At 46.3% G+C, this 17,840-nt stretch overlaps 1 protein-coding gene across 1 annotated transcript in view; it reads left to right on the top strand.

Moving 5' to 3' along the window:
- NF1 (neurofibromin 1) overlaps positions 1-14,402 on the top strand; it is a 442,125-nt gene extending 427,723 nt beyond the window's left edge. The window contains exon 52 of the mRNA XM_075333827.1: positions 10,693-14,402. Coding sequence (XP_075189942.1) covers positions 10,693-10,835 — 143 coding nt within the window. The 3' untranslated portion in view covers positions 10,836-14,402. The remainder of the gene's footprint in view (positions 1-10,692) is intronic.
- The last annotated feature ends 3,438 nt before the right edge of the window (positions 14,403-17,840 follow it).

Here is a 17,840-nt window from a genome sequence, read left to right as displayed (position 1 = left end):
GCTACTGCCTCTGGAGGCCGCACAAAGAACTACACTTAAAAGTGTAAGGCCCCTCCCCTTCTGGCTATACACCCTCCCGTAGGAGTACGGATTCCTCAGTTTTAGCTTTGTGCGCAAGGAGGTCAGACACGCACGCATAGCTCCATTGTTTTTAGTCAGCAGCAGCTGCTGACTATGTCGGATGGAAGAAAAGAGGGTCTATACAGACTCCCAGCATGCTCCCTTCTCACCCCACTTATGTCGGAGGTGTTTGTAAGGTTGAGGTACCCATTGCGGGTACGGCGGCAGGAGCCCACATGCTGATTCCTTCCCCATCCCTTTTTACAGGGCTCTGGGTGAAGTGGGATTTACCGGTCTCCAGGCACTGAGACCGTGCTCCATCTACAGCCCCTGGAGAAGATGCTGGATGGAGCGGAGTACATCAGGGACATGGCCCTGCTTCCTTAAGGTACTCTGTGTCCCCGTGCATTTGGCGCTCACACCGCAGCATGCTGGGTGTTGTAGTGCGCCGGGGGACATCAGCGCTGCGGCGCCTGTGCCATGGCCTCATTCAGCTTAGCTGAAGCAGGCACACTTATGGGAATCGGCCGCGCCGGCCGCTGGGACTGCGGCACGGCTGGCACTTGTAGTGCGCCGGGGACTTCAGCGCGGCCTGCGCTTTTACGGCGGCCGCGCTGATAACTACAGTCCCCGGCTTTTGCGGCCTGCTTCCGTTCGTTCCCGCCCCCAGACCTGCCAGTCAGGAGAGGGGCGGGACGCTGCTCACGTCTAGACTCGGTCGCGCCGGCCGCTGGAACAGCGGCGCGGCTGGCACTTGTAGTGCGCCGGGGACTTCAGCGCGGCCCGCGCTTTTACGGCGGCCGCGCTGATAACTCGAGTCCCCGGCTTTTGCGGCCTGCTTTCGTTCGTTCCCGCCCCCAGACCTGCCAGTCAGGAGAGGGGCGGGACGCTGGCCAGTGCATCAGCGCTGAGGGCTGGAGTCGTTTTTACATACTCCAGCCCTCACAGTCAGCACAGAGGGGACACTGTTCCCGCACTTTGGTTGGGGAACTCCCACGGACCGCCCCTCTCCGCATAAGCCGGCAGCCATTCTTGCTGACACGCTGAGCTGCAGAGGGGAGCCGGGGAGACCCAGACAAGGCATTCTGCAGCCTCTTACCCGCTGTTCAGCGGGCGGTAAGCAGCCCTCAGGGCTCACCCCCTCTTGTGCTCGTAGTATTCTTAGTATTTTGTTGCTACAAATACTTGGTATTACATAGCGCTGGTCGCCCTTTGGCTATAGACTCTCTCACATGCAGAGAGCCAGCAGCATGTCGCCCGTAAAACGCAAGGGTGCCAAGGCACAGACATTATATGCTTCCTGCACCGCATGTGGGACTTTTCTACCGGCAGGCTCCACGGACCCCCATTGTGTGCAGTGCTCGGCCCCTGCGGTGCTTGCACAGTCGGGACCTCTGCTGGACGTGTCCCAGGGTGTACCACCTGTGAATGCTGTCCAGGTGACAGGAACTGAGTTTGCAGCTTTTGCTGACAGAATGTCTCTCACTATGTCACAAATTCTTGACACATTGCGAGCTAGGCCTGTACTTCAGACCACGGACACTGTGCATGTATTGCCCCCTGGTCCCCCTCAGCTCCTAGCTCCGGGACGGGCATCTACACCTCAGGGTGAAGACTCTGACTCGGACGATGGCCCCGGGCAGCCTAAGCGGGCTCGTTATGACGGGCCTTCACATTCATCTCAATGGTCTGGATCCCAGCGGGATGAATCTATGGGTGATGAGGCGGACGTAACTGATCAGGATTCTGATCCTGGGACCGCTCTCAATCTAGATACACCAGATGGTGACGCCATAGTTAATGATCTTATATTTAACATCAATAAGATGTTGAATATTTCCCCACCAGCTCCTCCTGTAGAGGAGTCAGCTTCGCAGCACGAGAGAATCCATTTCAGATACCCTAAGCGTACATTAAGCACTTTTCTGGACCACGCTGACTTCAGAGACGCAATCCAGAAACCCCACGCTTATCCTGAAAGGCGTTTTCCTAAACGACTTAAAGATACACGCTACCCTTTTCCCTCTGAAGTGGTCAAGGGTTGGACCCAGTGTCCAAAAGTGGATCCTCCAATTTCCAGGCTTGCAGCTAGATCCTTGGTTGCTGTTGAAGATGGAGCGGCACTTAAAGATGCCACTGACAGGCAGATGGAGCTCTGGCTGAAATCCATCTATGAAGCGATTGGAGCGTCATTAGCGCCTTCTTTTGCGGCCGTATGGGCACTCCAAGCTATCACGGCCGGGCTTGCGCGAGTCGACTCAGTCACACGTGCATTTGCCCCGCAGGTAGCACCATTGACCTCGCAAATGGCGGCATTCGCGTCGTACGCGATTAATGCTGTTCTGGACGCTACAAGCCGCACGGCAGTGGCGTCAGCCAACTCAGTTGTTTTGCGTAGGGCTCTGTGGTTGAGACATTGGAAAGCAGATTCTCATTCCAAGAAGTGCTTAACCAATTTGCCTTTTTCTCGTGACCGATTGTTTGGAGAACGTTTGGATGAAATCATCAAACACTCCAAGGGTAAGGACTCTTCCTTACCGCAACACAGACAAAACAAGCCCCAACAGAGGAGGGGTCAGTCTGGTTATCGGTCCTTTCGAGGACAGGGCAGGTCCCAATTCGCCTCGTCAAAAAAGACTCAAAAGGACCAGAGACGTTCAAATTCTTGGAGGTCTCAGTCACGCCCAAAAAGACCAGCCGGAGGAACCGTTGCCAAAACGACGTCCTCCTGACTTGCGGTCTCCGATGCCCACACCCGCGGTCGGTGGGAGGCTGTCCCACTTTGGCGACATTTGGCTAGCAAGCGTCAAGGACCGTTGGGTGAGAGATATTCTATCTCACGGGTACAGGATAGAGTTCAGTTCTCGTCCGCCAACTCGTTTCTTCCGAACTTCTCCACCACCAGACCGAGCCGATGCTCTGTTGCAGGCGGTGGCCGCTCTAAAGGCGGAAGGGGTGGTGACCTCCGTCCCTCTTCAGGAACAGGGTCACGGTTTTTACTCCAATCTGTTTGTGGTCCCAAAAAAGGACGGATCGTATCGTCCCGTCCTGGATCTGAAGTTGCTCAACAGACACGTAAAAGTCAGGAGGTTCCGGATGGAATCCCTACGCTCCGTCATAGCCTCAATGTCTCAGGGAGATTTTCTAGCATCAATAGACATCAAAGATGCGTATCTCCACGTGCCGATTGCACCAGAGCATCAGCGTTTCCTACGTTTCGTCATACACGACGAGCACCTACAGTTCGTAGCGTTACCCTTCGGTCTGGCAACAGCCCCCCGGGTCTTCACCAAAGTCATGGCAGCAGTAGTAGCTGTTCTGCACTCGCAGGGTCACTCGGTCATCCCGTATCTAGACGACCTGCTTATAAAGGCATCCTCTCAAGAAGCATGCCAACACAGTCTGAAGGTGGCGCTAGACACTCTCCAGACTTTCGGGTGGATTATCAACTTTCCAAAGTCTCATCTAACCCCGACCCAATCTCTGACTTATCTTGGCATGGAGTTTCATACTCTATCAGCGATAGTGAGGCTTCCACTGGACAAGCAGTGCTCGCTACGGACTGGAGTGCAATCTCTCCTTCAGAGCCAGTCGCACTCACTGAGGCGCCTCATGCATTTCCTAGGAAAGATGGTAGCAGCAATGGAGGCAGTCCCGTTCGCGCAGTTTCATCTGCGCCCTCTCCAATGGGACATTCTGCGCCAATGGGATGGGAAATCGACGTCCCTCGACAGGACTGTCTCCCTCTCTCAGACTGCCAAGGACTCTCTACGTTGGTGGCTTCTCCCCAACTCATTGTCACAGGGAAAGTCGTTCCTTCCCCCGTCCTGGGCAGTGGTCACGACAGATGCGAGCCTATCAGGGTGGGGAGCGGTGTTTCTCCACCACAGGGCTCAGGGGACGTGGACTCAGGAAGAGTCCACCTTGCAGATCAATGTTCTGGAAATCAGAGCAATCTATCTTGCCCTGCGAGCCTTCCAACAATGGCTGGAAGGCAAGCAGATTCGGATTCAGTCGGACAATTCCACGGCGGTGGCGTACATCAACCACCAAGGGGGAACACGCAGTCGCCAAGCTTTTCAAGAAGTCCAGCGGATTTTGACGTGGGTGGAAAGCAGAGCGTCCACCATATCTGCAGTTCACATCCCAGGCGTGGAAAACTGGGAAGCGGACTTTCTCAGTCGCCAGGGCATGGACGCAGGAGAATGGTCCCTTCACCCGGACGTGTTTCAACAGATCTGTTGCCGCTGGGGGTCGCCGGACGTCGATCTGATGGCGTCACGGCACAACAACAAGGTCCCAGTTTTCATGGCACGGTCTCACGATCACCGAGCGCTGGCGGCAGACGCCTTGGTTCAGGATTGGTCGCAATTCCGACTCCCCTATGTGTTCCCACCTCTAGCATTGTTACCCAGAGTTCTCCGGAAAATCAAGTCCGACTGCCAGCGAGCCATACTCGTCGCTCCAAATTGGCCAAGAAGGTCGTGGTACCCGGATCTGTGGCATCTCACGGTAGGCCAACCGTGGGCACTACCAGACCGTCCAGATCTGCTGTCTCAAGGGCCGTTTTTCCATCTGAATTCTGCGGCCCTGAACCTGACTGTGTGGCCATTGAGTCCTGGATCCTAGCGGCCTCAGGTTTATCTCAGGGAGTTGTTGCCACAATGAGACAGGCTAGAAAACCATCCTCAGCTAAGATCTATCACAGGACGTGGAAGATATTCTTAGCGTGGTGCTTGGCTCAAGGGTTTTCTCCCTGGCCATTTGCATTGCCAATTTTTCTTTCCTTCCTGCAGTCTGGGTTGGAAAAAGGTTTGTCCCTTAGCTCGCTTAAGGGTCAAGTCTCCGCGTTATCCGTATTCTTTCAGAAGCGCTTGGCACAGCTTTCTAAAGTACGCACGTTTCTCCAAGGAGTTTGTCATATCGTTCCTCCTTACAGACGGCCATTGGAACCCTGGGATCTGAACAAGGTTCTCCTTGCTCTTCAAAAGCCGCCTTTCGAGCCCTTGAAAAAGGTTCCCCTTTCTCGGCTTTCACAAAAGGTAGTTTTTCTTGTAGCGGTCACATCTCTTCGAAGAGTGTCCGAGCTGGCGGCGTTATCTTGCAAATCTCCCTTCCTGGTGTTTCACCAAGACAAGGTAGTACTGCGTCCAATTCCAGAGTTTTCTCCCAAGGTGGTTTCTTCCTTTCATCTCAATCAGGATATCACTTTGCCATCTTTGTGTCCGCATCCAGTTCACCAATTTGAAAAGGGTTTACATCTGTTGGACCTGGTGAGAGCACTCAGGATTTACATTTCTCGCACGGCGCCTCTACGCCGTTCGGATGCGCTCTTTGTCCTAGTCGCTGGTCAGCATAAGGGATCGCAAGCTTCCAAATCCACCCTGGCGCGGTGGATCAAGGAACCAATTCTTCACACATACCGTTCTGCTGGGCTTCAGATTCCATCTGGACTGAAGGCCCATTCTACCAGAGCCGTTGGTGCGTCCTGGGCGTTGAGGCATCAGGCTACGGCTCAGCAAGTGTGCCAGGCGGCTACCTGGTCGAGTCTGCACACGTTTACCAAACACTATCAAGTGCATACCTACGCTTCGGCAGACGCCAGCCTAGGTAGACGGGTCCTTCAGGCGGCGGTGGCCCACCTGTAGGAAGAGGCTGTATGACAGCCCGTTCATGTGGTATCTTTTTACCCACCCAGGGACTGCTTTTGGACGTCCCACTGTCTGGGTCTCCCAATTAGGAGCGAAAAAGAAGAAGGGAATTTTGTTTACTTACCGTAAATTCCTTTTCTTCTAGCTCCAATTGGGAGACCCAGCACCCGCCCTATCTGTTTTTAGGGTTTCGTTTTTTCGGGTGCACATGTTGTTCACGTTGTTTCTTAAGTTCTCCGATCTAGTTATCGGATTGAATTTGTTTTTGAAACTGTTATTGGCTTTCCTCCTTCTTGCTTTGGTACTAAAACTGAGGAATCCGTACTCCTACGGGAGGGTGTATAGCCAGAAGGGGAGGGGCCTTACACTTTTAAGTGTAGTTCTTTGTGCGGCCTCCAGAGGCAGTAGCTATACACCCACTGTCTGGGTCTCCCAATTGGAGCTAGAAGAAAAGGAATTTACGGTAAGTAAACAAAATTCCCTTCTTCTGAGCTCTATCTAGAAACAGGAAGTCACTTTCCTGCATGAATTATCCTTCTCTTCAATTCCTGACTCAGCGGCTCCACTTCTCCTATTGCCAGGGAGTTTATAATGCTGACTCATTCAGGGAAAAGAGACTTCCTGTTTCTACATAGAGCTTAGAAGGATTCAGCTAGTTTGTTTTTTAAAGGGGTTGTCCAGTCTAAATCCATAAGTCTGCAGATACTCTGACTGCAAATTTATTAATCCTCACATCGCCTGCACTGTGAGCATTTGCCGCTTCCAGAGCTGGGAACAGCGGTCACGTGGCAGCCAGTATGCGCGGCTTACTCCGTCACATTCTGATTAGAGGGGCATAGCCTTGCTCAATGCAAATGTATTGCGAGAGGCTGGCGTCATCTAGTCGAATTTAGGTCGGGAGTATGTATATCGGATACATGCGATTTACATGACCTCCAGTCCTGGCTCCGACAGTAGAGTCCCCTCACAGGGCATGTGATTTGAGGATTTCTGCAGAGTTATAAATTTAGACTGGATAACCCCTTTCATCCTGTGATGTTATAGACTTAATGAAAAAGAGAAAAATTAACTGGGTACAAAGAAAAATGAGCAATTGTAAATACCCAGTGCTATATAATCTGATGAATGCAATATATTAAGAGGATAAAACTTTGATGGGAGTGCGTCTTTAAACTTTGTTTGATAAAGGAAGGATCTCGAGGCGATAATTTACAACTTTAGCCATTGTAAATGATTTAATTTTATAGGTGATTGTTACCGGAAAGGGCAGATTCTCTGAGAAAAATAGTTTTAGATACAAAATAAAATGAGGAATAAACTGCTTGGAAATGGAAAAATCGACTATTGTAGCATATAGGGTAAGTTGTCCTGCAAACTACCCTGTCATAATGCCCATTGTAGTACATTAGTTGCCAATTCCTGATAATTGGCAGTTAATCGCTACATGCAAGTATAATAATAGACCCATCTTTAAGCAGCATTTCTAGAATTAAAGATATTCTCTAGGATTTGAAAAATATGGTTGCTTAATGTAAAACCATCATCAGAAAAATACACTTGTTTAAACCTTGTATTTATTACATGTGGTTTTAAAACATTTTTGGCTATATTTGTTCCTATATTATGACCTATATAAAAGAAAAATAGTAATTTTGCAGTTATCACACTGCCTATTGGGGCTTATTTAGATGCCGCAATCCTGACCTGTTCCATTTTATCATTTTATCGGAGACCAGATAACAATGACAAGGTAACACCTCTTCACAGCTGGTAACACAGGATCCCCTCTCTTCACAAATAACCTTTGCCCATGCTCATTAGACACTAAAGCTGGGTTCACACATAGCGACAGCTACGTCGCTGTTACGTCACCATTTTCTGTGACGCAACAGCGACCTTGTAAGTCGCTGTTATGATCGCTGCTTAGCTGTCAAACACAGCAGACGCAGCAGCGATCATAACGACACGCGTCGCTGTGCTACATGTGCAGAGAGCAGGGAGCCGCGCATACTGCTTAGCGCTGGCTCCCTGCACTCCTAGCTACAGTACACATCGGGTTAATTACAGCTACATGTGCAGAGCGCAGGGAGCCGGCACTGGCAGCTAGAGCGGCGGACGCTAGTAACGAAGGTAAATATCGGGTAACCAGGGAAAGGTCTTCCCTTGGTTACCCGATGTTTACCGTGGTTACAGCTTACCGCAGCTGCCAGATGCCGGCTCCTGCTCGCTTCGTTTCGTCGCTCTCTCGCTGTCACACACAGCGATGTGTGCGTCACAGCGGGAGAGCGACGACCAAAAAATGAAGCTGGACATTCAGCAACGAGCGGCGACCTCACAGCAGGGGCCAGCTCGTTGCTGGATGTCACACACAGCGACAGCGACGGGACGTCGCTGCTACGTCACAGAAAATGGCGACGTCGTTGTCGTCGTCGCTGTGTGTGACACCACCTTAAAGTACAAAGATAGGATTAGTGTTTGACCATTGTGGCCACCATGTACATGTGTGCTTCTAGAAGCAAAAGGAAGTGTTAAAAAAAAAAAAAAAAAAAGCTCCAAGTGGCCAGTGTGAAAATTGCAAGTTTTATTTTTATTTTTTATTAATACAGAATGTTATATTGAAAAAAATTATCAGAAGTTAAAAAAAAATAATAATTTAACACAAAAACTTGATTTAAACAATAGGTTTTTTAAGGAGAGCTTCACTTTAAGAAAAAAACAGCATCACACCTGACCCAAGATTGTATATAGAGTTGCAGCTCGGCATTATCCCAGACACAACCCCTGGTCGACAATAGCACTCCCTTTATTTAACCTGTGCTTGTTAATATTTCTGTAACAATTGTTCTACACCAATGGAGCAGAACTGTTCTGGTCAGGGGGCTACATTATAGTATTTTATTAATCCAAAGGGCTAGAATAAAACTTGGTATATCCATCGTACCATAGTATATGTAAGAAATTCCTGATGGGGGAGTTAATTTGCTCCCTTGTTTAGTGCTCCATGGTAAGGCTGCAGTCACACATCCGTGTTTTACCCTTCACAGAAATTGACTTTTTTTTCCCTCAGTTGTCATTCTACTTGCTTTCACTTTTTTTTTTCTCCCTGAATTGTGCTTGCTTCTAAGGCTAGGTTCACATTTCCGTTAAAATGTATCAGTCACAATCCGCGGCTATGGTAAACAACGGCATCCGTTTAGCGGATTCCGTTGTGTCCCATAGACTTGTATTAGTGGCGGATTGCGACTGATGACCTTGTGTTGCATCTGCTGCGTCGTGGTCAGTCGTTTTTTGACTGACCGTCGGGCGGGAGCAACGCAGAATGTAACGATTTTCTGGCCGTCAAAATTAATGCGCCGTGCAGGAATCCGTCGCCATCCGTCAAGCTTGTAATGGATGTCTATGGTGCTGGATTCCATCATAATCAGTCTTACAGCGGAATGCAGCGCTGGATTCCGTCATGCTCTACTGAGCATGCCCAGCATGTTTTGCACACCCACTGGGCTGTCCCAAGCACAAACGGATCATGACTGATCCGTCAAAAAACGGACGTATAGCTGATGTAACGGACGCGACGGATCAGTTTTTTCACAGGATTCCTGTGAAAGGAATCCTGTGAAAAAACAAATCCGTTGTGTCAGTTGACATCTAAAAAACAACTGATCCGTTGCCGATGGACCCGACGGGTTTAAAACAACGGAAATGTGAACCTAGCCTAAGCCAATGAAGACTGGTCCCAATTGACTTTGTTCCTCCAACACAGAGCAGTGTAGGACCTGCTCCGAGTCTCACGGACTTCACTCTACGATCCGTGATTTTTACGGATATATGAATACATCCATTCTACTCTATGGGGTCCGTGTGCTGTCAAAAAAGAAATGTGAGCACATGGGCATTTCACATGGATGTGTGAATGCAGCTGAAGACTAGCTAAGGGTGAAATCCTGGTAAAACAGTCGATACCAGCAGACTACATGCATGCACCGTGCTTGGAATGCTTCCTAGTGTCTTCTGCCTCCATTCCAGGAACCTGAACTGATGTGCTTGTTATATCAGCATGAATTTTGGGGTGATTTTATTTTGAACTGCTGTTGCCTTTTGTGCTTTTGATGTTAACACTCAGGTGTACTTTTTTTTTTTTTTAGCCAATTAAGTGAATTATGTGACCACTACAACTACGATTACAATACCTATAATTTACATAGTAGTTCAAAAAGCTTTTGACTTTTCAACTGCAGATTCTCACGATGTCTTTAACCATTCAGATATTACTTTTAAGGCTAGATTCACACATCTGTATGTCATGGTCCGAACACGGACTGTAATGCACGGGAGCAGCCATGCGTCTCCAACCTCGGACTCGGTAGCTTGAAATGTGGCTGCTAAGTTCGGGGCAGAAGACCCGTGGCTGCTTTGTGCTCGGACCATGACACATGGATGTGTGAATCTAGCCTAAGGCCCTGTGCGCACAGTGCAGTTTTTGATGCATTTCGGTCCAGCTTGTTGCCCTAAACTGCATGTCTTTGCTTCCCCAGCAAAGTATGAGAATTCAGAAAGGCTGTGCGCACGTTGCTTCTTTTTTCCCTGCAATTTTGGTTGCAGAAAAAAGTAGCATGTCACATCTTTCTGCGTTTTTGACCTGCGTTTTTCCATTGAATATAGCGGAAACAACGCATGGGCACATAGGCACCCAGGAAACACACCGAAACCCGTCAAAAACGCATGCGTTTTGATGCTGTTTTTTTTCGGCCAGAGGTGTGGTTTTCAATGAAGAAACAAAACTGCAGTGTGCGCACATAGCCTTTACAGTAAACTGAAAATTTAGCATTATTTTCCAGTTTGCAAAGATGTCATTAATTAACACTTCTCTTGCCTGCTAAATACTTGGTTGTTTCCCTATTACGTGACAGTAGTTACTGAAGTATACATGTGAATACTAGATTCAGCGTATTAAGTTGACCTCACCTGTCTTCTCTACCTCCAGGAATTGATAAGGAGAACGTGGAACTGTCCCCCACCACCGGCCACTCCAACAGCGGTAGAACACGCCATGGTTCAGCGAGCCAAGTGCAAAAGCAGAGAAGTGCTGGCAGCTTCAAACGTCACAGCATCAAAAAGATTGTGTGAAGATTTTTTTAATTCCCCTTTTTATTTATTTTACAGTTCCTTTTCTAAAACTGACTTACCTAAGCGGTCAGCCCTCCAGTGGCCCCGCGCACAATATGATGCTGCACTTAATTTTTTTAACGTTCCCATGCAGTCAGCCATGTCGCCAGAAGATCAACGCATTGAAAACATTGCTTGAACTCAACACCATTTGGTTTCCTCAGCCTTTTCTCCTTGTGTTTTTGTTTCCTTTCCCGTTTGTTCCATTCTTAAAGGGAACTTTGGTCACAAGCATAATCAACAACTTGTGAATTTTGGAATGAAGGATTTTGTAATTTTGATAATGGTGGCCCAGCCTTTACTGCATTAACTGTTCAAACATTAGTGGCATTTTCACGAGTCTTTTTGCCTTGTCTTTTTTTTTTATTATTACTATTTGTGTATGATTTTTTGTTTTTGCATTTAACAAATTGTTAAAGCTAATCCTTTCTAGTGGCTTTGGTGGGAAAATAATCTTATTTAATCTCTCCCCCCTTCTTTTTAGCTGTGGAATTTTTTTTACCTATTTGCTTTAAAATAACTTCCTAGATGGGATATTTTCTTTCTTTTTTTTTTTATATTTTCCTCTTCCTCACTTTAACGGTACTATATAAGCAAATATGAGTCAGTTTGTTAAAGGGGCCACCATACCAATTAGATTTCTGGGTACTTGCAATAAATTTCTCAAATTAATTATATTTTTATTCCTATAAAAATATATAGATATATATTCCAAACATTGTTGTTTGCTCTGTTTCAAGTATTGAAGCATTTCTTTCATCCTTTAATGCTCCAGTGATTCTGTCCTTAAAATGCACTATTTCTAAAAGGCAGAATGTATTCTGAAATGGAATAATTTGAAATGTTATGTAAATATGTGTTTGTATTAATTTGACGGGAAAACAAAAAAAAAAACCCCGTCGTTTTCAAGGTGAAATTGTGGTAAGTAAATTGCTTGCATCTGAGTAGTATAAGGGCTTTAACTCCTTTCTGCTTGACGATCGTTTCCTTAACCCTTCCTGAGAGAGGTGTTAAAAGAATTCTTGCACTTAGGGGCATAATCTTGTGAAAGATGTGTGCCCTCACTATGATTGGGGCATAATTTGCAATGGATAAGAAATAAAAATTCACCCTTTGGTGTGGTGCACTGTTCTGTGCAATGTAAAAAGAAAATAAAAAAAAATATATAAAAATACTGAGGTCTTAATGAAGCGGTACATGTAAACTGACAAGCTGTGTCTGGAAGGAGGGGCAGTCACATTGTATTATGTAGAAACATGTAATCCTAATAGATAAATGCTATTTAAAATCCTTGTATTGGCATATAGAATGTCAAAACTGCTGCAAATATTTATAGTACTAATGCTGACCGTCTGAAGACGAAAAATAAACTGTCCAATATGTGAGCCCCTGCCCAGTTTTGTGTTCCCCATAATCAGACTACATATAAATTATGACTATTAACGTATTTGGATTGGTATGGGGGTCATACTAGTTAAACTGAACACATGTTCTCTCACTGTGACATATTAATTCTGGATTAGCGTGTCGTATTTACAGTCACTGACTAATCATTTGATGCTGTCTTGCAAATAACATGCACCACTACAGCAAAATAGGGGATAACGCTATTAACCAGACTTATCGGCACTGTTATGCTGTAAAGACCAAGGTGAGGCAAATTGCAGAACAGGGCTTTAGACACTTGTCCAGTATATTCTTAACTCAGAGGAAAATGATCCTTTTTGACAATTGTGAGCAAAAGGGAAAGACATCTAGGTGCTTGCTTTTAGGGCTGAAATATATTAACTGCTGAACATATGTATAAATGAAACACAAACATGAAATGCTCTTCTACAACTTAGATCTTGGTCTAAGGACCAGGAATGGCTTTAAGATAAGATACAAGTATAATTCTGAAATGTATGTAATAAGACTATAGAGTGACGTAAGTGTATTCCAGTAAATCAAACTCCACAGCTAAACTAATATAACAATGGTACAAATAAGTGTTGGGATTTAAGTATAGCACATAATCTGCATTTATTCGCATTATAAAGCGTAATTCACAGATGTAAATATGCTGTTTTTTATTTTTCCTTGTCCTCCAATTTTGTGTTTTTTGTATGTTTTTGGTTTTTTTTATTTCCTTTTATTTTGTTTACAGTCCTGGAAAAAAAGAAAACTGTGGACAGAAACCAATTATGCAAACAGTCTGCCAAAATCCCATTGTAATTATGTTTAGCTATTTGACAAGATGGGGTGTTCTTAGGAAGGGTGTAGGTCGTCCAGTGAGCGGGGCAACACAGGTGAACAGATAACTTTGTGTTTACTGGTAGAGTGATCGCTCGAAATCGCCCAACTTTGTGTTTACTGGTAGAGTGATCGCTCGAAATCGCCCAACTTTGTGTTTACTGGTAGAGTGATCGCTCGAAACGACCCAATATAGCCTAAAAGAACTGAATATATGCACATCAGAGATTGTACAGTGCTGAACTGCCTGATTTGTAGGCATACTCTTATGGGATCTGTGGAATAGGCAGGCGCATACCACCTAGAGCTAGTCAAGAATTACAAGCTGCCTAAAGATCCAAACTGTCTAATTCATGTTTATCAACGATCATGTTTTTTGACCCCCCCCCCTCATACCTTTTGTTACTACTCCACGTATACTAATCTTGATTAAACTATCAGCAATTATATGGCTGTCATACTACAAATCATATTTCAGCACAGGTAGCAGTTGATTCTTTGGGATGTGGTGACCACTCTTCAATATGTTCCACCCAAAAATATTTTCTAAAAAAAAATGTTTGGTTTCTTTCTAATTTAATAAGCCAAGCATTTCTGGTAGAATCTCTGATGTGTATTATTTTGTTCTAAATCTAGTTGTATTTGCAATCACTGATTACGTCCCATTGTCCCAGTGCTGGGTGTGGGCAGCCTGTATGATTTTTAGGTTCAGTTTTAGGAACTTTCCCTCCTCTTACGCATGTGGTATCCAATGTTATGCAACCGACTTTTCCACAAAAAGTCACTTTTAAGTGTTAGCGACATTACTTTTTTTAATGCAGTACATTCATCTGTAAATATTTTTTGTGTAAAATTTGACAGAAAAGTATATTTACTACACTGTAAATACATGTGACAATATATTGTATTATTTTGCTTTTTTGTAAAGCAGTTAGTTGCTGTACATGTATAACATACAAAATTTGATTATTCTAGTGTTAGTAATTGTTAACTTTTCTCCTTCCTGCTGTTGAGTATGTCATTTAAATGAAGAAAAAAAATGATGCTGTGTACTACAAACTCACTGTGTATGATATATTCTTTCCTTTCAGGCCATTCAATTTCAATTATTCCTTTACTCACTATCCTGTTAATATTGTAAGCAAGTGTATGCCAGCAGGAATAAAACTGCCACCGCCAGCCAAACTGGCACCTAGATACAATTAGCAGATATGATTTATCATAACTGTTCTCTACCCAATGTTCCCTCATGTATGTACATCCCCTTTTTTGAAGTAAAATGTAAATTCAACCTGCTTTCTTGTGTCCGTGTTTTCATTACTTTGAGTCTTTGTTCACACTGGTATCATGGTTTCCATTTTTCATAATGTCTTAACCTTTTCCTATCCGGAGTCCCCCCGGGGGACTCTCAAAATCCTTTAACCCCATAGCGACGGCCTAACGTCTCAAGACGTCGGAAAAACAGGGTACTTATTCTGTTCCGACGTCTTGAGACATCAGGCCGGAAAAAGCTTGTAGCGCCCCCCAGTGACGAAAAATCTCGGGGGTTTCAGCTACCGGAGGTAGCTGAGACCCCCAAGATTATGAATCGGGGTTTTTTTTTGGACCCCGATAATGTGATCGCCGGTATACACCGTATACCGACGTACGCATAAAAAAAAAAAAATGGCAAATAATACTGATTTCTTTCTCATCGGACATGATCAAACATGTCCGATGAGAAAGAAATATAATCCTTTAGTGCCCCCAAAGCCCCCGGTACCGGAGAAATCAACCCCCACCCCCACCGGACATCCAAAATGGCGCCGCCGCGCGCCGAAAACTGCCGCCGCCGGCTCTGCATTCATTTCCCTCCGATCTGAAATGATCAAACATTTCAGATCGGAGAGAAATGTCCTCCCCCTGACCCCTCTTCCGGTGCACCGGAGATCTCTGGTCCCCGGAGCCCCCTCCGGTTCTCCAGAGCGCTCCCCCTTACCCCCTCCGGAGCATGCAGGATGTCGGCGTGCAGCGCGCGGCCGCATTCATCCTGCTCTTTCTGCCGCATGTGACACGTCACATGCGGCAGAAAGGTGTCCCCAGGTCCCGCTGTCACCCCCCGTCACTCCCCCCCCAGCCCCAGCCCCAGCCCCCCGGTCTTACGTTACCTGGCGGCTGTTGCTGCTCCGTCCCCGCGATCACTCCCTCTGGAAAGCTGGCGGCGCATGCGCAGACAGCGGCTGTTAACTGGATCCCTGCAAGCAGGGACGCTGACGTCGCTGCTGCACAGGCTGCTCCACTGTGGACCGGGGGAGAGTGAGTGCAGTAATCTGCAGCCACACTCACATGGAGAGACTGCTGTTCCAGAAAATGGGGGGTACGTTCTGTGAGCGTACCCCTCATATTCTGGAATGAGGTTACTGCAGGTCACTCTGCCCTAGGTTGGACCGGAGCAGTGTGAGTGCAGTATTCTCAGATTACTGCACCCACACTGCTCATGGAGAGCTTGCTCTTCCAGAAAATGGGGGATACGTTCCCTGAACGTGCCCCCCATATTCTAGAAGGTCCAGAGTCTCCAAGGGACCTCCAAAAAGGATTACAGCGACCGAAATGTATTTATTTTCAATAAATTGGTGAAAAAGGAATGTTTCGGGGAGTTTTTTTTTTTCAAATAAATTTTTTTTTTGTCTTTATTTTTTTCTATTACTGACTGTGTTAGTGATGTCGGGTATCTGTTTAGATGCCGTGACATCACTAACCCCAGGGCTTGATGCCAGGTGACATTACAGCTGGTATCAACCCCGTATATTACCCCGTTTGCCACCGCACCAGGGCGCGGGATGAGCTGGAGCGAAGCGCCAGGATTGGCGCATCTAATGGATGCGCCACTTTTGGGGCGGCTGCGGCCTCCTATTTTTAGGCTGGGAAGAGTCCAATAACCATGGCTCTTCCCACCCTGAGAATACCAGACCCCAGCTGTCCGCTTCACCTTGGCTGGTGATCTAATTTGGGGGGGACCCCACGTTTTTTTTTGTTTTTGTTTAAAAAAACGCCTGGGGAGCCCTCCAAATTGATCACCAGCCAAGGTGAAGCTGTCAGCTGTGGTTTGCAGGCTACAGCTGTCTGCTTTACCCTAGCTGGCTGTCAAAAATAGGGGGGACCCCACGTCGTTTATTTTAATTTTTAATTTTTTGGGGGGCTAAATACAAGGCTAGGCACCCTTTAGTGCCACATGAAAGGCACTAAAGGGCGCCAGCTTAGAATATGCAGGGGGTGGGACGTTATATATGTTTGACATCTATCCATTCATCCATTGTAGCATTTTACGCTGTGTGCCCACAATCAGGGTTTGCAGCATTTTGGGCGCAGAGTGTTTTCCCTGCATCCATAGCGCTGCATTGTGCAGTAGAAGCACAGTGGAAGGATTTTTAGAAATTCTATGCCCAGTGTGCTTCTTTTCTCCGCAGCATAAACCGACCTGTGGTGCAGCTTCCCGAGCCTCCGCATGTCAATTTATGCTGCGGAGACAAGAGTGTTCTCTGCAGGTAGCATAGAGCTCCACAGCAGCCTGAACCCAAATCGTGGGCATGGGCAGCTGCGTTCTCCCGTGGACAACACTCACATCTCTGCAGGAAGGCTAACACTGTGTACTAGACGCCGTGTCGCTGGATCATGGCCACATAGCCTAAAAGCGAGAAATGTGTTGCTACAGCAACATTTTTGTGAAGTACCTGTGGATTCAAAATGCTTACTATAGTCCTGAATAAAATCCAGTTTCCAAAATGGGGTCACTTGTGGGGGGTTTCTGCTGTATAGGTACCCAAGGGGCCCTGCAAATGTGACATGGTGCCCGCAATTTATTTCAACTTTTCCAGAATTCAAATGGTGCTCCTTCCATTCCAAGCCCTCCCATTTATCCAAACAGAGGTTTTTGGCCACATGTGGGGTATCCCTGTGCTCATAAGACATTGGATAACAACCTGTGGGGTCCACGGTTTGTTGTTGCCTCTTGAAAAAGTAAGAAATATGATGCTAAAGCAACATTTTTGTGAAAAAAATGAAAATGTTCAATATGGCAACCTAAGCTTATCAAATTCTGTTAAGTACTCTTGGATTCAAACTGCTCAATATACACCTAGATAAAAGCCTTGAGGTGTCTCGTTTCCAGAATGGGGTCACTTGTGGGAAACCTCCACTTTTTAGGCACCTTAGGGGCTTTCCAAATGCAACATAGCGTCCGCTAATGATTCCAGCCAATTGTGCAGTCAAATGGCGCTCCTTCCCTTCCGAGCCCTGCTGTGCACCCAAACAGTTGATTTTCATCACACATAAGGTATCAGCATACTCAGGAGAAATTGCACAATAAATTTTATGCTGAATTTTTTCCTTTTACACTTGTAAAAAAAAAAAAAAAGCTACCTGGTTGAAGTAACAATTTTGTGGTAAAAATGTATTTTTATTTTTTTTTCACAGCTCAACATTATAAACTTCTGTGAAGCACCTGAGGGTTCAGGGTACTCACCAAACATCTAGATAAATTCCTTCAGGGGTCTATTTTCCAAAATGTGGCCACATGTTTAGGAGCTTCACTGTATAGACACCTCAGGGGCTCTCCTAATGCAACATAGCGTCCGCTATTGATTCCAGACAATTTTGCAGTCAAATGGCGCTCCTTCCCTTCCGAGCCCTGTCATGCGCCCAAACAGTTGATTTCCACCACATATAAGGTATCGCCAAACTCAGGAGAAATTGCAC

The sequence above is a fragment of the Anomaloglossus baeobatrachus genome, chromosome 2 (genome assembly GCF_048569485.1).
Source record: "Anomaloglossus baeobatrachus isolate aAnoBae1 chromosome 2, aAnoBae1.hap1, whole genome shotgun sequence".
Lineage (NCBI taxonomy): Eukaryota > Metazoa > Chordata > Amphibia > Anura > Aromobatidae > Anomaloglossus > Anomaloglossus baeobatrachus.
Note: the sequence above shows the minus strand (reverse complement) of the source record. Positions and strands in the feature narration are given on the sequence as shown.